We start from the raw sequence: 26846 nt of genomic DNA, 5'->3' as shown, positions 1-26846 counted from the left end.
CATTAGGCCATTAAATAAATGGGTTTTAAAAATAAGTATAAAAAATATACAATGCTTTACATAATATTGATGACATAATCTGTCATCATGACATTTAAAGCTATAAAAACTTTGGAATCTTGGTTATAGTATTATTCCTGGTGTATGAAGCTGCCCCCTCTGGAAATTGTAAGCCCTTGCAACTACATTAGGTTGGCTTATGTTTCGTTCCTGCCTATTTTGCCCCTTCGTGGGCCAGACTGTTGCCCCCTGGCCCATAAGCTGGATACGCCATGGTGGCAGTCAAGGCACCGTGCCTTCTCGAGGCGGTGCGAGGTCCTTGAGCGCGTGCTCGCGAGCGTGGGCCACGTGGCGTTCGCGGCGAGCGTGCTCGCGAGCTTCCTTCTGGGTGCGCGCGCGCAGACGTGTAGTTGCTGCGTCTTGCACGCATTTTGTGAATGCTCCTGGAAATTTTAATGTTAGAAAAATATTTATAGTAGAAGGATGACGTCAGGGACTCTGAAATTGTATAAAATAATAAGTAAATAAAAAAGTAATTTAGATTAAAATCTTGAAATTATAGGGTTCTAAGATACTATGAGTTTTTCTGTGAGAACTTTAGTGGGAAGCACGTAAATGTAGGCAGCTTAGGACCGGTCATTGTGGAAATCCTTACCTTTGTCCAACACATTTGTATAGAACTCTAACAAGTGCGCTTCGCTGACAAATCGCTGAGCAATTGACATTATTGTAATGGTGCGTCCAGACTGGGCGAACGGGCTCGCGCGGCAAACTCGACATCCTGCTCACTCTGCAGAGTGAGCAGAATGACCAGCGGTGCCGCGCGAGCCCGTTCGACCAGTGTGGACGCACTGATTAGTGCCTTTTCACACGTCCCGGTTGCCGGCTAACCGGCGCCGGGTACCCGGTCGTGAATGTATGGGCATGCCGGATTAATTACGCCGGAACATGTGAACATCACCACCGGATACCCGGCGCCGGTTAGCCGGCAACCGGGAAACGGTTTGTGGGAACAGTTGGATGAGCGTCTCATCCCACTTTTAAAAAGGATTGACCGTATGACTCACACATTCGTTAGCAGTTATGATTTTCAACCTGCTGAGGAGGAAGTTTCTAGGGTCTCTGGTTTGGCTGGGAATGAGCCATTAATAGTCAAACCTGTGAATTGTAATGCGTGTGTTCACTCTTTGAATTTGAGGTTTAACGGGAAAGACAGTGTTCAGGATTTTGTTGTGCGTATTGAGGAGTTGTGTCTGTCTCGGAATATTTCGAGGGAGAAATTATTTAACTCGGCAGTTGAATTATTTACAGATGAGGCCTTATATTGGTACCGAGGTACTCGTGACCAACTAAATAGTTGGGAGGATTTAAAGGCGTCGTTGCTTGAAGAGTATTTACCCTACGATTATGATCATCGTTTGTTGCAGGAGATTCGTTCAAGGACCCAAGGTCCTGACGAATCCATATGTAGTTATCTAAGCCTGATGCAAAATTACTTTTCGAGGTTGCGTAAACCTTTAGACGAGGAAGAGAAGTTGAGCTTAATCAAGTTCAACATTAGGCCATCTTACTCCATTCCTTTGGTCAATGTAGAAATAAAATCGTGGGCCGACTTGAAGAGGCATTGTAGGCAGTTAGAAGCGGCGAGACAGAGGGCAGAATCCTTCACCGAACCCCCGCGCAGTGTACCGAATACTGTCGCCCCTGACCTGGCCTACAAAAGTAAGTCTGCTCGTCCAAAGTGTGAGGCTGTGGTTAAAAGTCCGAGCATGGAGAAGTTTTGCGTGCGTTGCCGTGTGAAGGACCACACGCTCCGTGATTGTAAGGCGCCTCATGTTATTATTTGTTATCGTTGTGGTGAGAAGGGCGTGACCGCTGTCAATTGTCCGAAGTGTGCACGCCAGAAGGACGTCAAAGTCTCTGGAGTCACAAAACGCGTGGCGACGGACCGTCGTTTTGATGTTACACCTGTTGAAGAGTGGCGCGCTTGGTGTGATTTTGTGCGTGCATTCTCAAAAAATTGCAAAGCTAATGTTGCGACGGTCCGACCAGATGATTGTCAGGACGCACGTCCTTATTTGAATGTTAAGATTGGTGGTGTTCCGTGTTCTGGATTACTAGATTCTGGAGCGGAAGTTTCTATTCTTGGTGGTTCTGCTGTGAATTGTTTTTCTCATCTGGGTGAGTTGTATAAGTCGGATTCGACTGATGCTGTGGTAACGGCGAATGGTTCAACTTCCCCTACAGTTGGATATATGTTTTTACCTGTCGTAGTGAATGATGTGTTAAAGGTTATAAAGTTTTATGTTGTTCCTGGAGTTTCGTCGTCTTTGTTGTTTGGCATCAACTTCTGGAAAGCTTTCCAGATAGCGCCTGATGTTTTGAGACTTGTGAATCGGAGGGATTCGATTGTTAGGCATGCTGAGGCAGTCGAGTCTCAGAGGTTGACTGGTGACGTTGGTAAGGATTTCAAACATCCGAATCAAACCACTCCTGGTTTGTTTGGAAAACCGAAGGTTCGTCGTAGACCCTTCCAGTGTGTCAGCGTCGGTTTTGTTGGTTCACTGCCCAGGTCTCGACGGCAAGTGTTTGAAGTAGATAAGCAATGGACAACACGCATAAGTTGTAATATTAAGTTAAATTATGACTTAATTTAAAGTTTAGATCACACACATTACACTAGTTTTTATTTCACCTCAATCCATCCAGTATTACCGAAGATAGAGCCTCGAGAAGTTTACGGACTTTTTAAAATTTTCAAAAATTTCCAATATTCGCGCGTGACGTCACAACATGATTTTGCAGCCCCCGCATGTTAACCCATTTACCACTTTTTGTCTTTTTCCAACTAAAATAAAATTTTACCTAACTGACAACTGTTGTTAGTTGTCATCGTTCAATTCCCGAAATCCCCGCTTCGGCTCCCCTACTAACCATTCTAACCATTGTACACAGATAATATCTTACATGCAGCTTTTCATGTTACTACGTCACATTTTCAAAATCCGCGCGGAAAATCGCTCCTAGCGGAAGAGCGCACTTTGAGCTTGAATATTTCAGTCATTTTTAAAGATATCAAAAAAGTAAAAATACAGTATTCATTCTAATTTTTTGTAGTTTTTTTTGGCATCTTCAACAAAAATTGTGCGCCATGTCCATTGAGGAAATCTCACTTGCGAGATGCTGATTGTTGTGATAGGCGTCTGAGGGACGTAGTGGTTAAAAGAGATGATGTTGTTTGGCGGAGTACGCATGTTCGTAGCGTAGCTCCGAGATTCAAAAATTATGTAGGGTAGATTGAAGTTTTGTTGAGGTGTTAGTTTTTTTATTGTTGTGTATTGTGAGTTCTCATATCGAAATTATTCAATAAGAGCCTAGTTAAAACAAGTAGCATTTATTGAAAGTAAAGATAAAAATTATACAAAACTGCTTGATATTGTGATTTGCTGGAGTGACAAGTTTTTGAACGAAGATCTGAGTCACGGGTGATGACCGGCGCCTTTTGGAGTGCCCTTTGCTCTGCTGGCCGCGGTCGTGAACAGAAGTTTTGTAGTGTGTGTTGTGGCATTCTGAGTCGGCCCTAAATGTGCCCTTTCCCAACTCAAACGGGCAGGGCACGCATTATTATTGTGGTCGAAATAAGGGAATTCCGGTTGGACACCGAAATCCCGCTGTTCGCCGATTTTATGGACTCACTGCCACGTGCTGAGTTCTGTTACTGAAGATTGTGTGTGGTTGGGCAGTGCTCGGTGGCGAGCCTCTGCGCTGTCTGCTGTTGCTGTCTGTTGTTGCTGATGTTGCCTCCATAGCAGGAGGTGTATGGTACCGGCTGTCCTGTTTGGCACCGGCTATAAGGTGTTTGGCACCGGCTGTCCCGCAGTGCCAGACGCTTGCTGCGCCCGACGGGTGCGGAGGGGGTTGAGCCGAGTGGTGGTGACTAGCGCGCTAATCCCGTATTATTAAGTATTTTTAATCCATACCAACCAAACGGCCCAACGACCCATCCCTTTTTTTTTCTTTTTAAATTTTTTGTGTCTCACCCACAATAAATTGTTATCAATTTAAATAATTATTTTTATTTTGCTCCGGCAAATTTTCTTATTTACATGGCATAAATCCAAACGTTCCCGGGACGTGTGAAAAGGCACTTAGAGTGACAAGGCTCATATCTCACCGACGGTGTCCCAGCAGCGAATGATATCGGACGGCCGCTCAGCAGCGATGTAGCAGTCGATCACCTGCTCCTTGCACTCCTCGCACACCGGCTCAGGGCTCACCATGTTCGCTGTGCGCAGTTCTATGCGCGCGGCTGTGGCGTTTATGTCTTCTACGGTTATCCTGGGACAGATATAAATATTGGATTGTAATTTGGAAAAGCTCAAAACTCATTCCAAACTCAGTTCAAATAATAGCCACGTGATTCCGATAGAATATTAATAGGTGTTACTTCGATAGTGAGTGTAGTGGAAGTTTATAAATGAAAAGAGTGGACTGTATGAAATTAATTATCTATTCGGCATAAATTTACAAGGTTATCGAGACCGTTTTGTGCAAAATCGTTGAAGACAGTGCGTCAGGATCGTCTTCTTAGATGTTCGCTCGCGAACCGAACATTGCTCGTTCGTTCGCCGAACGCTCGCCGCTCCCTCCGGTCACGCCGCCCGCGGGCAATGTCCGTGAGTAGACAATAGGACTACCCCATCTTCTCGAGGATCTCTTAAGGGATATTATGCGAACTTTGGGCATGTTTGGCTAGCGCAAGGAGTGTAGGTAATAAATCATCATCATCATCATCATTTCAGCCACAGGACGTCCACTGCTGAACATAGGCCTCCCCCAATGACTTCCACATCGCACGGTTGGTAGCGGCCTGCATCCAGCGCCTTCCTGCTACCTTTATCAGGTCGTCGGTCCACCTTGTAAGTGGTGGAGGTCATAAATATGTTGGCTAAATCCTCCCTTTTGCCTCTGATAAATTAGAAAGGGTCATCTTTCTACAGTAGCGACTAAACGGCGAAAGATGACGATGATGCGTATTTATGCCTTAGACACCTTGAAACGATGCTAAAGATTTTGAAGCATTGATAGGCTTGAATTGATTTTCAGCATTGTTTCATAATAGGTATTATACTGAATTATTATTGATCGGAAACTAGGTAAGTTGAGTGTAAACAGTCGATATGAACTGTAAACGTATGTGATAAATTTTCATCGAATTCGGAAGCAAAAATAAGTCTATGTTTGAGTATGAAATTAGATCGTTACCTATAATGATGCCAGTAAAATGGTCACAGTGCTAATCTGTTTAAAGGTCAAGGTTGGGTGACGTGGCGGGCTATTTCGGACCATCTAACATAGATTGCTCGTAGTACTTAAATATAGCCCACTAGTGATGTATTGTTGTGTCGCAATGTTTGTACTATCGTTTACCATAAAGATTTGTGTCACCACTCACCTCTATATTTAGGCCCGGTTTCTGAACTGATCTTCTAATCAAGTATGAACTTTTCATATTAAATTCATCCTTGAAGTAGAAATTAATCAAGCTGGCAATCTCAATTCAGAATCCGGGCCTTATGCTCGTTTTCACCATCAATCCCTAATTTTTAAGTGACCCCTTTGAAAACAAAATTCCTGTTATGTGTTACCTACCATAAGCGTCACTTAAAAATTTGATAAAAACGGGCATTAGTCTCTTAATTTTTTTTTATGCTAGACAAGGCAGGTATTTGACCGCAATCGCACCTGGTGTTAAGTGAGATGCAGTCTAGGATGGTAAACATTGAGTTTGTACATCGTGCAGCTTCCTAAACCAAATTCCCAAACGTTTTAGATATAATTTTCCCATCAGCTACATACCCACATCTCTCAGAATGGTTCTCGTCCATGCACTTGAGTTTCTCCATGAAGATCTTTTCCTTGTAGTCTCCCCGTGACGTCACCACCGCGCCCGAGGCCGCCGCAGCGCCCCCTGCTAAGGTTGCATCTTCCACCAGCCTCTCGACCTGTAAGTCATCATTATTTCAGCAAATGGCATTCCACTATCATCCATGGACGTAAGCTCCCTAAGGCCCAGAACAGACGGTGAAACGCAACTGCAACGAAACTGCAACTGCTAGTTACTTTTGAGTTGCATCTAAGTTTCTGCCATAGCGTCCGTTGAGAGACCACACATGACGCGACCAGTTTGAAACTTTCAGTTTCAGTTTCATTCATCAGAATCATCACAAAGTTGCAGTTTCGTTGCAGTTGCGTTTCACCGTCTGTTCTGGGCCTAAGGATCTCTTTATTTTTTAACGAGCCTTTATTGATTTAACAAGCCCCTGTCAGATATCTTCTTGAGGTTATTTGAGCAGGTAGATGATGGGTGGGAGAATCGTCTGAAGGGCGAGCGAGCATTGTTATACATATTTTTTTATTTAGTCCCGTTAGCCCCTCGTACTAAGCTAAAAGTTACAAGTGGGCTCACCACGATAGTCGTGAGCGAACGAGCGAGGGATTCGAACCCGCGTTCCTCCGTTTTCGAGTCGGCTAGTCCGACCCCTTCACCATTCGGCTATCGTGGCTTCAACAATGAAGATATGTAGCCTATACGAAAATTATTATGTAAGTAACCAGGTTCGGGTTTGAGGCACATTAGAACATGGACCTATAAAANCTAGACTTTAGTTTCTAGCTTTGTTTGGTTGAATTATTGAAGTCCAGGAAGGCCTTTCTTCTAAATCGACTCAAGCCGTGTGTTCCAACAGAGTTAAAACGAACCTCCCTTTCTCGTGAATGTCGTAGAGCTAGAACCTAGAGGATTGTGATGCAGACATGCTTAAAGAGGTAAATCCTCCCTTTTGGCTCTGGTGAAGAGAAGTCATCCTCCTGCAGTGGAGACTAAAATGATGATGATGATGATGACGACTTAGGAAAGACTAAGGTTTATTTTCGAGTGTCGTTTCATATCATACGAATCTTACGCCCGTATTCACAAACATTACTATGAGGTCTCCTTACAGTGCGCGTGGACGCACAGGATCTCATGCGAACCAATCACAGCTGTGCGTTCTATTTTCTGCGTCATTTAAGCAAGCATAGTTTGTGAATACGGGTGTTATTCAACTTTTTCTGATCGGAAACTATAATAGGTAAGTTGAGTGTAAACAGTCGATATGAACTGTAAACGTATGTGATAAATTTTCATCGAATTCGGAAGCAAAAATAAGTCTATGTTTGAGTATGAAATTAGATCGTTACCTATAATGATGCCAGTAAAATGATCACAGTGCTAATCTGTTTAAAGGTCAAGGTTGGGTGACGTGGCGGGCTATTTCGGACCATCTAACATAGATTGGTCGAAGTACTTAAATATAGCCCACTAGTGATGTATTATTGTGTCGCAATGTTTGTACTATCGTTTACCATAAAGATTTCAGTCACCACTCACTTCTATATTTAGGCCCGGTTTCTGAACTGATCTTCTAATCAAGTATGAACTTTTCATATTAAATTCATCCTTGGAGTAGAAATTAATCAAGCTGGAAATCTCAATTCAGAATCCGACCACTAAGCTGATGCCCGTTATCACCATCAATCCCTAATTTTTATGTGACCCCTTTGAAAACAAAATTCCTATTTGTCACTTAAAAATTAGGGATTGTTGGTGAACACGAGCATTAGTCTCATACATAATGAACATTGAGTTTGAACATCGTGCAACGTCCTAAGGAGATTCCTATACGTTTTATTATCCGTTCGCGATACGTTTGCCGCTGACGATATTATGACGTCACTTGAAGGAATGCGTCTATAACTTTAGCAAACTATATGTATTGAAAATATTTTTTATTTATTAATATTGATAAAAATTGTGTATTTGCGTAAAATAAATAATACACTTAATTGCGTTTAATCACTAACAAATTACGTTTAATCGCGGTTGGAGGAGGGGACGCGCATTCCACGGACCGGCAAACTTAGCGCGAACGGGTAGTAGATATAATTTTCCCATCAGCTACATACCCGCATCTCTCAGAATGGTTCTCGTCCATGCACTTGAGCTTCTCCATGAAGATCTTTTCCTTGTAGTCTCCCCGTGACGTCACCACCGCGCCCGAGGCCGCCGCAGCGCCCCCAGCTAAGGTTGCATCTTCCACCAGCCTCTCTACCTGTAAGGCCCAGAACAGACGGTGAAACGCAACTGCAACGAAACTGCAAGTTTCTGATGATTCTTATGAACGAAACTAAAACTGAAAGTTTCAAACTGGTCGCGTCATGTGTGGTCTCTCAACGGACGCTATGGCAGAAACTTAGATGCAACTCAAAAGTAACTAGCAGTTGCAGTTTCGTTGCAGTTGCGTTTCACCGTCTGTTCTGGGCCTCAGTCATCATCATTTCAGCAAATGGCATTCCACTATCGTCCATGGATGTAACGTCCCTGAGGATCTCTTTATTTTTTAACGAGCCGCAAGTTATCTTCTTGAGTTCATTTGAGCAGGTAGATGATGGGTGGGAGAATTGTCTGAAGGGCGAGCGAGCATTGTTAGACACATTTTTTTTATTTAGTCCCGTTAGCCCCTCGTACTAAGCTAAAAGTTACAAGTGGGCTCACCACGATAGTCGAGCGAGCGAACGAGCGAGGGATTCGAACCCGCGTTCCTCGGTTTTCGAGTCGGCTAGTCCGACCCCTTCGGTTCGGCTATCGTGGCTTCAACAATGAAGATTAGTAGCCTATACGAAAATTATTATGTAAGTAATCAGGTTCGGGTTTGAGGCACATTAGAATATTTCAAAAATTGACCTACACTGGCTTAATAAGATGGCGGAAACAACTGTTATACTTTAAAAGACAGACAAAAACTGGTTGCTCTGCCGACATGTATATTGCACGTGCAAGCTCGCATTATAATTAACATAAACAATCAATTTTTGGGCCATGACCCTGAGTCATGGATAAGGATTCAAAGTTTTAGGATATTGTGCAAAGCGTTTAGACTTTAGGAGTCATATCAGAGCTTTAGCTCATTGCTGAGCCTGAGACTATCTACATAGGTTTCTAGCAAACTTTTTCCTTTAGAAGTGTTAGGTAGGTAAATATTACCTGACGTAGTATCTACCTAAATCTAGCTTAGGCCCAGTTTTTTGATTCATAGTTAAAATAACAAATTGTTAAATTTTGCTACTAATGGTTAAATATTAACAAAATGTTAACTAAAAGTTAAAAAATGTATTAAAAGTCGAGCTAACCATTGTTCGAAAAACATTTTTTTCTGATATTTAACCACTTGTCATTTGACATCTGTCAATTTTGACCATTGGTTATTTTAACTACGAATCAAAAAACCGGGCCTTAGTGTGGGACGGCGCAGGACCGGTCGTTGTGGAACCTTTGTCCAGCAGTGGACGTCATTTGTCTGAGAAACAACGAAATCTAACTTAATATCTAGCATGCTAAATCATTTTGGATTTTAAGAGCGTTTACGCCGTTTGGCGCAAAAACAGTACTTTTTCAACTCGTTACAATCATTAACCAGTAATACTACAAATATGTTATAGGCATAAATAGTTAGGCAATTTTGTCGTCTAAATAGTTGATTGAGAAAATATTGCAATTAGTTTAGTATTTAAGAATTCTATCAAGATAAGTCCACACAGGTTTTGTAAATTTCCACTTTAGTGTCAGTTTACAAGCTGAAATTTTTATAAAAATACTGTGAAAACGATTTAAAAAACATTTATATCCTATAGCATAGATCCTTGGGCAAATAGTTATCTGAGAAAATTTTTAGATTTAAGCATTTTACAATAAGAAATCACAAATTAAAAGAACGTGAAATACCCAAAAATCAAAGTGATTTTTTCACCACTATTCTTCCTTTATTCAACATAAAAATAGCTTAATATAATAAAACAACATCTTCTTTAAAATATTTACTTTGAAACGATATTTAATTCATTGTTATTGTTTTGCTATAAACATTTGAAAACTATTAAAAAACGCCGCGCGCAAATCATTTCCAATGATGCCCCTTGAAACGCCGCGCTTCGCGTAAACGCTCTTAAGAACTGTGTCCTTCTAAGTTGGCTTGATAGAACAGTGTGGTTGCGACTTCGTACAGAGCTTTTAATCATTTTGCGATACTCGTCACGATGAGTATTTAATTTATGATTAAACCAAACGTGAATCATACCAGTGACCTTATTATCCACAAATACATTGACGTCATAATTTAAGACTAATTTCCATATCTTAATTCTGTGGAAATTGGGCAAGGGTATCAAAATTACGACGAAAACAATTATACAATTGGACAATGATTCATTCATTAAAATAATTCTCTTCGTAATCAATACCATTGTTCGATGGATAAGTAAATGAAAGTATTACTTTGAATCATGTTACTTAAGATTATTTATTGATTAATACATAGGTAAGCATAATATATTTATTGCTTGTTAAGTAGGACCTATGTTGTTTTCTTTAGTCCATGAATGAGCGACTACGAAATTGTTTAGAGCCTTCCATTAGTATGAGAGCTTTGCCGTATACCTAATTTAAGTCGTGCAATAATAAAGTGATGTAATGCACAATTAACATAATTAATTACTAGGTTGTACATCAATTGTTTGATAGAGGCATTCCTGAACTGTCGAAATCCATGTCCTTGTCTTTAAAATAATGAGGATTCAATATGGTTTCATATGACAACAAAGGATGATAAATGCAGAAACTAAATACTGCTTGAATTAAATCCCAACGTGCACAGATTTATTATCTCTAATACCGTTGGTCGGTTATCCCGAAAACAAATCAAGGATAAGTACCGTTCGGCACACGTGTCGGGAATCGCGAGCGAAACCTGTTGGGTGACTCACGGTCTTGAAGTATGTTAGTTATTACTGGGAAGCGAGAGAAATGTTTGTTTTTAAAGTGATATGAATCAAGTAAGTTGAGTATTATTATTGGTTTTTGGGCCTTTATTTGCGCCATCTCGACCAGGTTTGATCTATTGTGGCAGCCGAAGCAGAAGTTGAGTACCTACCTATTTGAAGATAAGTAAGGACCTAAGTAAGACCTGACTGTAGCCAATGTTACCTCTAGATGTCTGGCATATCGATCGGCGCCAGTAAAAGCTTTGTAGAGCAGGTTGAGATTGAAACATTTCAATTTTTCAAATCACTAGATATACAATACTCGTAGCCTGGTGTCAATGTTATATTCGACTTTATCACTTGGGCAAATCGTAAGTTTCTGTTGACGCGGATCTAAAGACGTTTGCTTGGTAAGTTTCAAAGAGGTTTGTATGTTATTCAATCATCATTTCAGTCATAGGACGTCCACTACTGAACATCTAGGCCTCCCCCAATGATTTCCATAATTAATGACCGGTTGGTAGAGCATCCAGGGCCTTCCTGCTACCTTTATGTTCTTCAAATGTAGAGTCAAATCATCTAACCATTTTATTGGATATGCTGATGTGGTGTTCGTCTCCAAAGTCGTCGTCATCATCATCAGCCTCCTTAGCAGGCGGTTGAAAGTGTGTCGCACGTGACTGTCCGCTGCCCATTTTGGGCTGACTGTACCTGTAGAGTAAACAAAAGACAAGAGCTATCATTATTATCCATTTCTGACCTTATCTATAATTGAAAATATGGGAAGTAAAAAAGAATACCAGCACTTTGTTCAGGTTTATCGAATGAAAATTAATGGACTAATAACAACATACATAATTGAAAATTAATTAAGACCTATCATAAAGTGTGAAAGCTAGTTAAGGGTGATTTTCTCTATAATTCAATCAATACAAACAACTTTCTTAAAAGGTGAAAATTTTTCTATTGTTGTAATTTTCTATTGTTTTCACTTCGAAAAATTTTCATGTTTTGTTCGCGGTAAATGGCATACATTGGAACAGCGAACTACGACTCCACAAAGAAAAAAAACTAGTTATACAGGGTGTTAGGTAAATGGGTATATGAGCCGACACTAGCCATGTTAACATGGTCATATAGGTAAATGGTATGGTGAAGTCAGAAATTTGATATCATCATATTTTTTTTTTAAATTTTCATACAAAATAAATATTATGATTTCCGATTTGTATGAAAATTAAAATAATTAAAATGAAGATATCAATTTTCTGACTTTACCATACCATTTATATGACCATGTTAACATGGGTTAGCGTCGGCTCATATACCCATTTACCTAACACCCTGTAGAACAGTCACAAATTGACTGTTCTCTAACTCGCGAATTTACAATACACAACCTTCAGTTTTCATGTCAGTTATAGATCTGTATAACTCAAGGAAAAGCTACAGCTAAGAAAAAATAATTGGGAAAAATTACATTGTAAGAGACCTTCTTGTTGGACTTTTTACATATTTTGCAGTGATGCAACAACGCGATTGTAGTATTTTTACGAGATTTCTGTCTGTCGAACGTCTGCAGGTATTGCCAAATTCTCCACTGCATGAATCTCAAAAGCACTGCACTGAGTGCAGTGTGTAAAGGGCCTCACTTACGCAACAGTGAATACGTCGAGTGTGGTCAAAATAATTAAATACATACAATGTTATTACGCTTCTGTCAGCACGTCTTTCTATGTCAGTCCGATCATAAGATCATCCAACTATTTTTTTAACAACTGGAAACATTTCCAGCCTGCCAGTTAATCGGCCGATTTCAAAACGGACGGAACCTATCTATTAAGTTACATAACAGGGATGCCTCAATATGACGTAACATCATCCAGACCCGGTACTAACGAACTCTATTTTTCAAGATAACTATCGCTTGTTAGATTTGATCAATCTTATTCCTTTCTTATAAGGTTAAATTCATTAACAAATGTTACCTGTGTAGTGCTGGGTCGGGTTCGATATTACAGGTGCCGAGTTGATGCCATCATCGCCTCGGGCAATTGAGATAAAGTTCGGAAACGATAAATTATTAAATTATAATCAACACTATTAAAATTATGAAGTAATAGCATTAATAACAGAGCGTGAAGAAAGAAAGATGGATAGTAGATTTATTTCAAGAGAGTCTAAATCACAATTAGTAAAGCTCACTATGATAGAGCTTTTAAAAGGTTTATTGTTTATGTGAATGGCTATTTATTTTCCATTTCCATACATGATACTTAATGCAAGTGGAATTATTAAATTGAGAATGTTGTGTCACCAGACAGAATTTTAAGAGGATGAAAACAATTCTCAGAAATGTGAGTATGAATAAGATGACCGTCGATTAAAAGCAGGTTTTGGAAGTTTCATAAGATTTTGATAAAAAGCATATTGTACTCGTGGTATGTTTTTTTTAGAATTGACCCATTTTAGCTAAGGTCATCATAAGCCCATAAGGCATCGTAAGCCCAGCTGGAATAAATAAGTTATCTCCAATGGTCCTAATTTCCATATATCAACTTGATTAAATTCTATTTATTTCCCTTTTGCATGCGAGTATAACTTGTACACAGCGGTTTTTCATTTTAAATGAGGTTCCATTAAAAGCTTTAAGTTTTTTTACGGTGTCATGAATTTTACTGTTGTCTACCTACTTTAAGTGTGCGTCAGAACCGCGGGTGGGGTATCATGAAATCGAATGAAACATATTCTGGTATTTAGTAGTGTTTTACTATTATTTGATAGCGAAGATAAAAATTTTAGTACTTATCTATAAACAAAATTAAACGAAAAACAAAGTTCCACCGCCAACCTGACGTCAGGATGGCGGGTGGGTAGTTGAACGGTGTACAATACTTAGAAACTGTAAATGCCAATTTTTAGTATCTCTTCATTAAATAAATAAAATAATGTTAATTCTTATCTACGCCTTTTTATTTACTTGTGAAATATATTTTTTTCAATGTCGGAAGCCATACAAAAAATTTTTTTTGTTTAGTTTCAAAAGTTCTCTGATTAAAACAGCATTAAACGATAAATGAGGTGCACTGATATTTAATACATATCTACAAGTATTACATAGTAGAGTAAAAAGATTTAGTAGTTCTACTAAATACAAGATGAAACGATTAACAAAGTCCGCCGCCGTCCATTCTGACATCAAGTTGGCGGGTGGAAATAAAACAGTGTAAAATACATAAAGACTATAGATGTTAACTTATTATAATAGTCCTTTGGTAACTACTTACATTTATTTTAAAATTATAACTTTTAACATTTTTAAATATTATTTATTTCATTATTTTTAATAACCATTCTGTGCGCCCACATGTTAAGAGTCGCGGCTTAGATTAAATTATGGATTGTATTTTGTACTTAAATTGTTTTGTGAGCCTAAATAAATAAATAATAAACCCTTGTTCCACATACTTTATGGAATGAGATCTAGTTGACGGGAGGGATGATCGGAATCACATTCTTTATTAGCCGTGGAACATTTCTCTCGACAGAGTAAGAGCAATGAGAATGAGAAAATGTTTAAAATTACTGCGTTTCATCTTTTTAAGCTATTATTTAGGTACTTACCTACTTACTAGTAAACATTTTAATTTACATACATATTTAAGTACAAAATNTTTTGGTCCCACCTTGAACTTTCGTGCGGTGCTCGACCACAGGACGGTCGGAGTCATGGCATAAAATTTGCATGCATTTCACGGACGTGGCAGACAACCGGATACGATGATTATCAATCAGATAACTTTAACTATGATTTTATTGGGATCTTTAAATCTAATTCCAAACGTCACTTTGGAATTTACGATACCTACATGTTTTGGTGCTTGCGCATCTTCTGTGGACTGTGACTATAAGCGCATTAGTTATGAGCTTTGTGCAGCAGTGGTCGTCATTTGGCTGAAACGATGACGACGACGAGTTATGAGCTTTAGTAACTCTTTAGTAGCTCGCACTCATGCCCGCGTAGATTTCAGTTTGTGCGATTTTCAGGGCTATTTCATCAATTTTTCTCTTCATAAATAAGTTTTTAGGTTTCAAGTAAGTAATATTGAAATTGCTGGATCAGTACTGATGATCTCGAATTTAATGTTTTATTTATATGGATTACGTACTTAAAATGAGGAAATTATGTAGATTGTGGTTAAAGCTCGTCATTTCGACAACATTTCCTCGAAATCAATGTCCATAAGACCAAAAGAATTGCAGAGGATCAATAAGGCCCAGAACACACGGTGAAACGCAACTGCAAAGAAACTACAACTACTAGTTACTTTTGAGTTGCATCTAAGTTTCTGCCATAGATTCCGTTGAGAGACCACACTTTGACCATTTCAAATCGGTTTCAAACTGGTCGCGTCATGTGTGGTCTCTCAAAGAAGTTGCAGTTTCGTTGCAGTTGCGTTTTACCGTGTGTTCTGGGCCTAAAAGTTAGGTGTGTTCTGTGGATGTCTAATGATTATTTGTATTATTAATACATAAGTTAGGGTAAGTCCAGGATAGATGCCCCACTTTTTGAAACAGCTCTGTAACTCAGTCAGTAAGTTTTTATCAACGATTTGACCTTAGTATCTGTAAACTTTGGTCTTTCGTCTATGATATTACTATAATTATTTTAGTTTAAGTTTTACCGATTCTGAGTAAATATCATTTTAAGTGACCTCTAAAAAGTGGGATAGACGCCTAATGTGGGGGATAGAAGACTCACTGTATGATTGCTTTAAAGGATAGATGCCTGATGCAGGGATAGATGACTCGTTAATACAGTTTTTGAATTCTAAGGATCAAATGCATTTTGAAATCAAACAAGCCAAGTATTATTATTTAAGATTGTTTGTTATTACATGAATTAAAAATGAAATTTCATATTTTTTATTAAAAATAATACTACTCCTTCTAGCGCAGTCGGGTAAAAAGGTAATTCGATCAGAAGGGCACCCTATTTATTACTTTCCTAAGGTTAGCCGTACTACATTCTTTTTTTCTTCTTACTTGCTATCTGTGACAAAAAGAGCAGGTTAGGATAGATGCCCCTAGGTGCATGAGACATGGCCCTAAGGGCATCTATACCCAAAAAAAATTAGGCAACTATCCTTTTAGCATAGGATAGGTGCCGTTTTTAATAAAAAATATAATAACACTAAAAATCGAATTAAACTTATCTATCCCGTATAATTTATAAGATAGTCTATCAAATTATATAAAAATCTGCTTCATTTTACAGCTGACAAAAAAATTATCCATTTAAAAATACTTATCAATATCATTTCGACGCTCGCTAAGGTCTGGCCGCGGAAGATTTTTGCTCTCACTGGCTAAACGAACGCACTCTTTGATGGTTTGCGAGGCGAAAAGTGGTACGGGGAGGTCCCTTTCTATTATACGTACTATAAATTTAGGCTTAGTTGCTTGTAACATAGTGTACTTAAAATCGCGGCACCTATCCCACTGGGGCATGTATCCTGGAATTACCCTATGTCTATATTTAAGTATTTGATTCGCAGTTATGCCTAATTTTGGTGGTTCACAAAACCTGCATTCATTCGTTACTACCGTAGTATTTGATACTCTCGATTGCAAAATCGACAAAAACGATTTAGTTTCCGTTCCGAAAGGTTCGAATTCCAGAAATGTCACACGCAAACAAAGACTTGGGTCGTCGTTGTCTGACAGTAAAACTGGATTCGCGTTAATATATTCGTATCGTATCAAATCACGCACTCTTCGGCGTTATCCGGTGATTATTATCGACCAAAAAATTGACTTCAACGTTAAAAAGAAGAAAAAAAAACTCCAGGTACAGATGTCGTATTGTTGAGATCATCGAGATAAGTTCTATCTTTGTTTTAGAGCTGATTTTTCAATCGTCAGATATCTTTTATCTCAAGAATAAACTTTTCATTTTGACATGTTTCCCATACTAAAACTGTGCCAACTTATTCTTTAGTTAAAAGTTATTCGACGATTGGAAAATCAGCCCTTAGCTCATTAACTTGTTTATGTATTCTTTTGACAATGATTGTAAGGCATCTCTTTTATTTCGAAGTCGGAAAAGCTTCAAATCGTGAAAAGCTGTTATTTATACGTCGCCAAACATATTGCGTTTGATTCTAAAAGAACATAAATTATTTTTGATAATTCTGAGTCGCAATTTCCATTGTGGAAACTAATACTTAATCGCTTATTGTTTTGACTGTGTAAAAAAAGGTCTTTCACTTATCTCAAAGAGCAAACTGTTTCTAATCTAATTCCAAACTACTCCAGGTAAACTTATGGCCCGTACTGAAAAAAAATCTACTGTTATGGCAAAAAATAATGAATCTATTATAAAAGATAAGCTCAAAATTGCACAGTGTGTTATGGAGAGGGCTATGCTCGCAGTTTATCTACGAGATCGAATCAGAAATAAGGAGATCCGTAAAGGAACTAAAGTCGCTGACATAGCCCAACGGATTAGAAGCTGAAGTGGCAATGGGCAGGGCATATAGTACGCAGAACTGACGGCCGATGGGGCAGCAAGGTTCTGGAGTGGAGGCCACGTACCGTACTGTAGGACGTCAACCCACAACGTGGGCCAACGACCTCATAGAGGTAGCGGGAAGGCGCTGGATGCAGGCCGCCACCAACCGGCCATTGTGGAAATCATTGGGAGAGGCCTATGTTCAGCAGTGGACGTCCTATGGCTGAAATGATGATGATGATGATTAAAAGAACGCAGAAATTACTGGAAGATAATTAATCAACAGCATTATGGCATTTTTGAATAGAAAATCATCAGCTACTGTGGAGCTCACGGCTTCAATATCCGGCTAGAGCCAATCTGCGCAGTACACAACAATGTTGTTGTTTTCTCGCATATTATTTGTGTATCATCTCCAAAATGGTGATTCACCGTCATCTAATGATCTACAGTGATAATCATGATGTCATGGTTCATTTTGACATATTAGGAAGTAATGATAGGGAATTTAATTAATTGCAAAATAAGTTGCGCATTCACATCAATATAAATTATGTACGTATGAATGAATATAATTATAAATTAATTATTCACATTTTGCTATGGTGTAAAATGCGTCTTTAATATCACTTATAAATGCTTTTATACTGGGTGAAGGTACACTGGCGTAAATACTGAGAATAAAAAAAAAAATAAAAAAAGGAAAGGATAAATTTAAAAGAAATTAACGTTCCATTTATTATTTTTCTGATATACATATTATATTATTTTTTGTCTATTTAGTTGTTAGGTTATCCATCGAGCTTTTTGTGCGACAATGATTACGTAGAATAGACAACTAATCAACTCCACGAATGTGGAAAATCTTTCAAAGTTTTAATATCAAATACCTGCTTCAGGTAGAAATTATTCAGCAATGTTCTTTGAATGTGGGTTGCTGCACATTGTACATACGTATCTACACAAATCGGAGACAGCAAGATATGCGAGGTTTTTGTGCAAGATAGGTACAAAGCTTTCTTGATAACATGCAGGTTGTGGACAAAATTCTAAACCAAATTTTTTGACCTTCACCGATTTCAATACTCATTTTCTTTTTTTTTCTGACCAGTTTTTTAAATGAAAATATAATGTTAATGTATGCCAATGGAGGTGCTGACACACACACGCTAGATTTTTAGTATGAGTAGATTTTCAGTCTTTTTTGCTTGTTGTACCTTACCAATTTAGAGTAGGCAAAAAGTATCGCAGTACAAAAACGTATATTTTAAGAAATCGTACAGTCGTTATTTATAATGGGAATCATATCTTATGTTCCCTAAAGGGCAAAGAACTCTTGTAAATTATTATTTTCCTGCAACGGTGGGTTGTTACTATAAACACATATAGTTTTTGTTGCTCAAAGTGCCATGACAGACAAAAAAGGTAGAGATAATGATTAAGTACATTCTCTACTAGATTGCGATAAACTTACGTTAATAAATTAAAAATTCTTGATCTTACATTGTAAAACTTGCTGTTAATGTTAAAGTTTATAAAAAGTTCATTCGAACCACACTAGGGACAAAATTAAGTGCTAGTTGGATGATGAGTGGTGTTTATACTACGAAGCCATTGAGTTTATTCGTTTTATATTTGCCATGTATAGAGGCATAAGCTTCGCTTAGTTAGCGCCGAAGAATAATTGCTGAAAGAAGAACGGTCACGCCCCATACAAAAAACCCAGACCCGACAGAAACGAGACATGCCTCAGTTTTTTTGTCATGTCTTAATTAGTTAAATTATACATTTTTTATATTCGAAATCTTTGTATAACACCAAAATATTACCCTTTGTTTTTGTTCAGGCGTTATATAAAAACTAATACAAAATGCCTATTTATCACCAAAATGGGTAAATGTATGTACCTAAATGTCTAATAGCTGCTATGGAATGTATCTAGGTGACCTGGAGATACAGCCGGATTANATAAGTTGAGCATTCACATCAATATAAATTATGTACGTATGAATGAATATAATTATAAATTAATTATTCACATTTTGCTATGGTATAAAATATTGTATTTTAAATGCTTTTATACTGGGTGTAGGTACACTGGCGTAAATACTGAGAATAAAAAAAAAGAAGGAAAGGAAAAATTTAAAAGAAAAATTAACGGTTCCATATTATTTTTGTACATACCTAATATGTATTTTTAATGTCAGTTTAACTGCTTAATTTATTTAGTTGACATTTTATCCATCGAGCTTTTTGTGCTTCAATGATATTACGTAGAAAACAACTATTAACTCCAAGAATGTGGAGAAAATGGCCTTTCAAAGTTTTCGTAACAAATAAGTACCTTCTTCAGGTAGAAATTATTCAGCAATGTTCTTGGAATGTAGGTACCTACTGTACATTGTATGTATATGTCGCAGGCAAATTGTATGATTCCGCATTTTAAAAACGGCGTCGTCAGTTTACAAACGCTCGCTGTTATATGAAATGCCGAAGGCAAATTGGCGACTCGTTTAATTTATAAAATTTCGACTATGATTGTTGCAATAGGGTGACCATCATAAAACACATGTTGGACAAATCAGACTTAATTTCAGAAATCAGATAGGTACCTATGTATTCAGGTAAGACAAACCTAAAATACTTGCTATTCCTAAAGTAATTAAAATATTTTCGTAACAAATACAACACTAAACTAATTTAAACTATTGACGTACCTATAGGTAGGTACATAAAACTATGACATAAAATAAGTTTCAGTCCTTTAATTAAGTCTTACATTTTAATTATACCTAGAAGAAGTCTAGAAGACATAACACAATATGTTTTATATCAATAATAGTCCGCAGCAGTCCTCCACCAGTCCGAGCACCAGATTCCATTGTCACCTTAGCGTTTTTTACGTGCCGGATAACCTCAAAAACTATTTCATTCTTCCATAGCTTTTTCACTGCTCCTATTTGTGAATCGTAAAATATTTTTAATTCACTAAGTATATTAAATGTCTTTTTTTGTGAAAAGTCCTTTGAATACGTAGAATTTGCACTGTTTTCTGTATCACAACACCACTACTCGACGCCATTTTTCTTGTTTTGATTAGCAGCGCCTCACGTGGTAAGAAAAAGAACTAAATACTTCAATTTGCCGCGGCATTTTGTAAACAGCAATTGAATTGGCTATCAAATGTTTTGGCATATTATAAAGTGCCAAGGCGATTTACATTTTGCCTTCGGCATTTCATAGAACAGCGAGTGTTTGTGAATTGACGACGCCGTTTGTAAAATGCGGAATCATACAATTTGCCTGCGACATATATACGTACACAAATCGCAGACAACAAGAAACGCTAGGTTTTTGTGTAAGATACAAAGCTTTTTTGATGACATGCAGGCTATGGACAAAATTCTAGACAAAATTTTTTGACCTTCACTGTTTTCAATATTATAATACACATTTTCTTTTTTCTGACCAGTTTAATGTTAATGTATGCCAATGGAGGTGCAGACATACTCGCATATTAGAGTTCGGTTTTACTATGAGTAGATTTTTGTTTTTTTGTGCTTGTTGTACTAAGCTGTACCTTACCAATTTAGTGTAGGCAAAAGTATCCCATTACAAAAATGAAATCGTACAGTCGTTATACAATAATATATTTTTAATGGCAATCATATCTTTATGTTCCCTAAAGGGCAAAGAACTCTTGTAAATTATTATTTTCCTGCAACGGTGGGTTGTTACTATAAACACATATGTTTTTGTTGCTCAAAGTGCCATGACAGACAAAAAAGGTAGAGATAATGATTAAGTACATTCTCTACTAGATTGCGATAAACTTACGTTAATAAATTAAAAATTCTTAATCTTACATTGTCATACTTGCTGTTAATGTTAAAGTTTATAAAAAGTTAATTCGAACCACACTAGGGACAAAATTAAGTGCTAGTTGGATGATGAGTGGGGTTTATACTACGAAGCTATTAAGTTTATTCGTTTTATATTTGCTATGTATATAGGCATAAGCTTCACTTAGTTATGGACTGAGAATATTTTGTTAATCAAAACCTGATTTATGAATGAAAAGCATTTGCATCAGGCGAGTCTCTAGGCTCTAAGGCGGTTATCACACTGCGCCGCGCTCCGCCGCGGAGCGCGGGGCGACAGATTTTTTCATTGTATGCAAGTACCTCAGTTTGTATAGAAAACACGCGCGGCACTTCACACAGACAACGCGTCCGCGCGCGTGATTTTTTATATGAAAATCACGCGCTCCGCGACGGAGCGCGGCGCAGTGTGATAACCGCCTAACTCTCAACCTAGGAGAGTTCTAACTCTCAACCTTTCACTTGCACGGCGACTGCTATAACCATTGAGCTAGGGAGATAATTTATTTATTTAAATATAATTTGTTAATAAACCACATAAGGAAATGCATTTTAAAACTGGTTTTTCAATATTGACAGTTTCTAGTCTTTTCTATTGTAATATACATGAATAAAATATGTATTCAACGGGTAGGTATACCTAATCTAATTGTATGGTGTTTTGAATCAATTTTTCATATTGTATTTTTTGTTTGTTGTTCTCGCGGTTCCTTTGATAACTTTATAATGCTGATTTATTATAATAGTTCTCCTTGGTGTACCAAACCATGAAATCGTAAGCACCATCGAAAATCCTGTAAAAAAGCAGCGGCAGACGACACTCAGACATTTTGGTACTGACGTAGCTGCGACTACGCAAGCCGTGAGCTCATCGCGCAGAACAAACGCATTCCTAAACAACCATTTCTGGTTTTGAATTATTAACATGTGAAGGTGACGTCGAGAATGTTCGATGTGTTGTGAACTTTGGAGGAAATTATGAAGACGTTCTTAACTGGTTTGGGAAGTAGCGGCCGTGACGTCATCGGAGGCTGCGCGGTATATAGCAGATGCGCACGCTCATCCATCGTTTGTTTCTCGAGTTACGTGAGAGATAAGTGAATATTGTACGAGATGCTGCGACTTGTGACAGTTTTAGCCGCTGCGGTAAGTGAAAAACGATTTTCCTATTATTACTTTAGGGATATCCTGTAAAATGCGCTTAGGAAAGTAGAATATTATAAAATTTTGAGTTTTAACGTTAAATCATTATAATATTGAACTTTGTTTTTCATTCATAAAATCGTAGTACGATTTTGACCCTGAAAAGACTAGGTATTGTGTTAACTAGTAATCATATTGAACGGTAATCTTGGTGCCTATATGCAATCTTAGATTTATTAAACAAGCTGATTTCTGATTTTGATTTATTTTTGTAACTCTGCTTTGAATATTTAATTTTAGATATTACGTAAACTAACGAAATTAATAATATATAATGGGTGTTGTTTTACAATACCATCTACAATACTATACATTTTATTTTTTTATTTTTAACTTTAAAAATTGGAACCATAGATTTCATTCAGCTCGACTTTTTTTATAAAACTTTAAATGAAGCTTACGTCAATATTAAAACGTTTTTTTAAAGTCTTAATACTTTTGGGATAAATAAATAACCATTTAGATTTTATCAAAATAGCCAGTCAACAGATGTTGTATTGCGTTTTACAGAAGCAAGATTTTCCAATTTTGTTAAAACACCTTAAACAGATAGATTTCTTGAGTCTTAAAAAATAAAATGTCAAATCATTGTTATACCTAATTAGAAAATATGTATTATAAGTTTATTGCGTCATTTTTATAAATACCACATTGTCTCATATGATAATGCAGATACAGGATTCACCGTTTTTTCTCGACGATTCTCGACCCGTAGGTTATAAAGGAGCGTCACTAATTTATTATTTGCGCCACACGTGTGTGCTAAACGTGTTTTAAATCACATACAAAACACTTAATTATTCAAACAATAGAGGAGCTTCTTTAGATTATCACAAAGTTGGTCGCAAAGTTTAAAGCTGATTGAAACTGACCGTATGTAGATCCATCCTAAAGTTAAAAGTTCATGATCCAGTCATATCTTTTAACAAGGGTTTTCAAGCTGTAGATCCTGGCTACACAGGAGTTGCAGCGGTGGGAACGAGAGGTGGGAATAGTCCCGTTAATCTAGTCATATCTGTGGCGCATATTAGGGTAATTAGCATGCAATGAAATTATGTTACATTCATTTTAATTATTAGGATATCAATAAATGTAGTTAAAATATACCTTTTCTAAAATAACAAAAGGAAGAAAGGCAATTTAAGTAACCACAACATACCTACCATTCATTCATTCACAGTCGTTTATAGATGTTTCTATAGATGACCCACGCTGAACTGTCCCACCAAACTCAATGACAGGGGGGCGCTACCATCGTTCAACTATATGGTTTCCAACATGGCAAAAATCGGAACCAGCGATCCGGTATTGACGGTGGCGCCCCGCTGTCAATGTCATGGATAGGACAGTTCAGTATTTTGGAACTATATACTTATTATGGACTTAGACCGATAAAGCCTAAGACTGAACTATGATGATAAAAAATGAGATATAACCATTAAATTATAATGTACTACGTAGTAATATTACTTCAATGGATATAACAAGGAACAACATACCAATAATTTTGTTGTGCCTTAAAAACTGTAAAACTATGAATTAAACTTTCACTGTAATTTTGTAAACTTCTGTAACATTTTTGGATGAAGTTGACTGATTTGTGTCAAAATTAGACATCTTGGTCAATCATATTGAAAGAAGTTATGGTGTTCTCAGCAAAGAGAATACATTACAGAAAGAATAAACCTATGGTTCTATATTCCTCAGCTTACATCTATATCTATATCTATACTTATAATAAATCTGTAGAGAGGTCAATTCTGTACATGAAATATATTTTCAAAATAACTATCAGGGGGTGATTAGTGATCGATACTGATGCCAAAAATGCAATCAGTAAAATTTTTGTCTGTCTGTCTGTCTGTCTGTCTGTATGTTCCTTATAGAAACAAAAACTGCTCGTGTATCTCCAGGTCACCTAGATACATTCCATAGCAGCTGTAATAGACATTTAGGTACATACATTTACCAATTTTGGTGATAAATAGGCATTTTGTACTAGTTTTTGTATAACGCCTGAACGAAAACAAAGGGTAATATTTTGGTGTTATACATAGATTTCGAATATAAAAAATATATAATTTAACTAATTAAGACATGACAAAAAAACTGAGATATGTCTCGTTTCTGTCGGGCCTGGGTCACAGATGACCGTTCTTCAAATATTTTGTTAATCAAAATAATTATGATTTATGAATGAAAGCATTTGCATCAGGCGAGTCTCTAGGCTCTAACTCTCAACCTAGGAGAGTTCTTACTCTCAACCTTTCACTTGCACGGCGACTGCTTTAATCATTGAGCTATGGAGATAATTTATTTATTAAATACATACTAATTTGTTATTATACCACATAAGTAAATGCATTTTTAAAACAGGTTTTTCAATATAGCCAGTAATTTTTCTAGTCTTTTCTATTGTAAGTTACATGAATAAATTCTTTATTATTCAACTGTATACCTAATGTATACTTAATGTATGGTGTTTTGCATAAATTTTTCATAATATATTTTTTANTATTTTTTGTTTGTTGCTCTCGCGGTTCCTTTGATAACTTTATAATGCTGATTTATTATAATAGTTCTCCTTGGTGTACCAAACCATGAAATCGTAAGCACCATCGAAAATCCTGTAAAAAAGCAGCGGCAGACGACACTCAGACATTTTGGTACTGACGTAGCTGCGACTACGCAAGCCGTGAGCTCATCGCGCAGAACAAACGCATTCCTAAACAACCATTACTGGTTTTGAACTATTAACATGTGAAGGTGACGTCGAGAATGTTCGATGTGTTGTGAACTTTGGAGGAAATTATGAAGACGTTCTTAACTGGTTTGGGAAGTAGCGGCCGTGACGTCATCGGAGGCTGCGCGGTATATAGCAGATGCGCACGCTCATCCATCGTTTGTTTCTCGAGTTACGTGAGAGATAAGTGAATATTGTACGAGATGCTGCGATTTGTGACAGTTTTAGCCGCTGCGGTAAGTGAAAAACGTTTTTCCTATTATTACTTTAGGGATATCCTGTAAAATGCGTTTAAGAAAGTGGAATATTATAAAATTTTGAGTTTTAACGTTAAATCATTATAATATTGAACTTTGTTTTTAATTCATAAAATCGTAGTATGATTTTGACCCTGAAAGACTAGGTATTGTGTTAGCTAGTAATCATATTGAACGGTAATCTTGGTGCCTATTATGCAATCTTAGATTTAAACAAGCTGATTTCTTATTATTTTGATTTATTTTTATAAGTCTGTTTTGAATATTTAATTTTAGATATTACGTAAACTAATGAAATTAATAATATATAATGGGTGTTGTTTTACAATACCATCTACAATATTATACAGATTTATTTTTTATTTTTAACTTTAAATTTAATTGGAACCATTGATTTCATTCAGCTCGACTTTTTTTTATAGAACTTTAAATGAAGCTTACGTCAATATTAAAAGGGAATTTAAAATCTTAATTCTTTTGGAATAAATAAATAACTACATTGATTTTATCAAAATAACCAGTCAACGGATTTAAAATTTAAAATTTTGTTAAAACATTTTAAGCAGATAAATTTCTAGATAAATTGAGTCTTAAAAAATAAAATATCAAATCATTATACCAAATTCTAAAATATTATTTTTATAAGTCTATTGCGTCATTTTTATAAATACCACATTGTCTCATGGTAATGCAGATACAGGATTCACCGTTTTTTCTCGACGATTCTCGACCCGTAGGTTATAAAGGAGCGTCACTAATTTATTATTTGCGCCACACGTGTGTGCTAAACGTGTTTTAAACCACATACAAAATACTTAATTATTCAAACAATAAAGGAGCTTCTTTAGATTATCACAAAATTGGTGGCTAAGTTTAAAGCTGATTAAAACTGTGCGTAGATCCATCCTAAAGTTAAAAGTTCGTAATCTAGTCATATCTTTTTACAAGGGTTTTTATGGTGGTCAAGCTGTAGATCCTGGCTACACAGGAGTTGCAGCGGTGGGAACGAGAGGTATATATAGTAAAACGGTGGGAACGAGAGGTAATAGTCCCGTTAATCAGTCATATCTGTGGCTCATATTAGGGTGATTAGCATGCAATGAAATTATGTTATACTCATTTTAATTATTAGGATATCAATAAATGTTGTTAAAATATACATTTTTTAAAATAACAACAGGAAGAAATCCAATATAAGTAACCACACCATACCACAGTCGTTTATAGATGTTTCTATGCTTATGGACTTAGACCGATAAAGCCTACGACTGAAGTATTATAATAAAAAAATTGACATAACAAGGAACAACATACCAATAATTTTGTTGTGGCTTGAAAACTGTAAAACTATGAAATTAAACTTTCACTGTAATTTTGTGAACTTCTGTAAC

At 37.0% G+C, this 26846-nt stretch overlaps 2 protein-coding genes across 5 annotated transcripts in view; one reads left to right on the top strand and one right to left on the bottom strand.

Annotated features, from left to right (window-relative positions):
• Window positions 1-218: 218 nt before the first annotated feature.
• On the bottom strand, window positions 219-26846 carry LOC114362997 (uncharacterized). The gene is made up of 5 exons (XM_028318585.1): window positions 26770-26846; window positions 11442-11568; window positions 8008-8153; window positions 4175-4338; window positions 219-443 (listed from the first exon to the last, which is right to left on the bottom strand). Exons 2-5 carry the CDS (start codon window positions 11550-11552, stop codon window positions 283-285), a joined length of 582 nt encoding a protein of 193 aa, XP_028174386.1. The 5' UTR covers window positions 11553-11568; window positions 26770-26846; the 3' UTR covers window positions 219-282.
• The window catches only part of Cpr67B (Cuticular protein 67B), a 38003-nt gene continuing 33480 nt past the window's right edge, over window positions 22324-26846 (top strand). For 2 of the 4 annotated variants that reach the window (XM_028318580.1, XM_028318581.1), the window contains exon 1: window positions 25338-25434. In XM_028318580.1, the coding sequence (XP_028174381.1) occupies window positions 25402-25434 (33 nt within the window). In that variant the 5' untranslated portion in view covers window positions 25338-25401. Of the gene's footprint in view, window positions 22399-25337; window positions 25435-26846 lie in introns of those variants that run through there. The other 2 variants (XM_028318584.1, XM_028318579.1) reach the window with 2 other exon arrangements.

The sequence above is a fragment of the Ostrinia furnacalis genome, unplaced genomic scaffold, assembly GCF_004193835.3.
Source record: "Ostrinia furnacalis isolate ACB-3 unplaced genomic scaffold, ASM419383v2 OfSCF6937, whole genome shotgun sequence".
Classification (NCBI taxonomy): Eukaryota; Metazoa; Arthropoda; class Insecta; order Lepidoptera; family Crambidae; genus Ostrinia; species Ostrinia furnacalis.
Note: the sequence above shows the minus strand (reverse complement) of the source record. Positions and strands in the feature narration are given on the sequence as shown.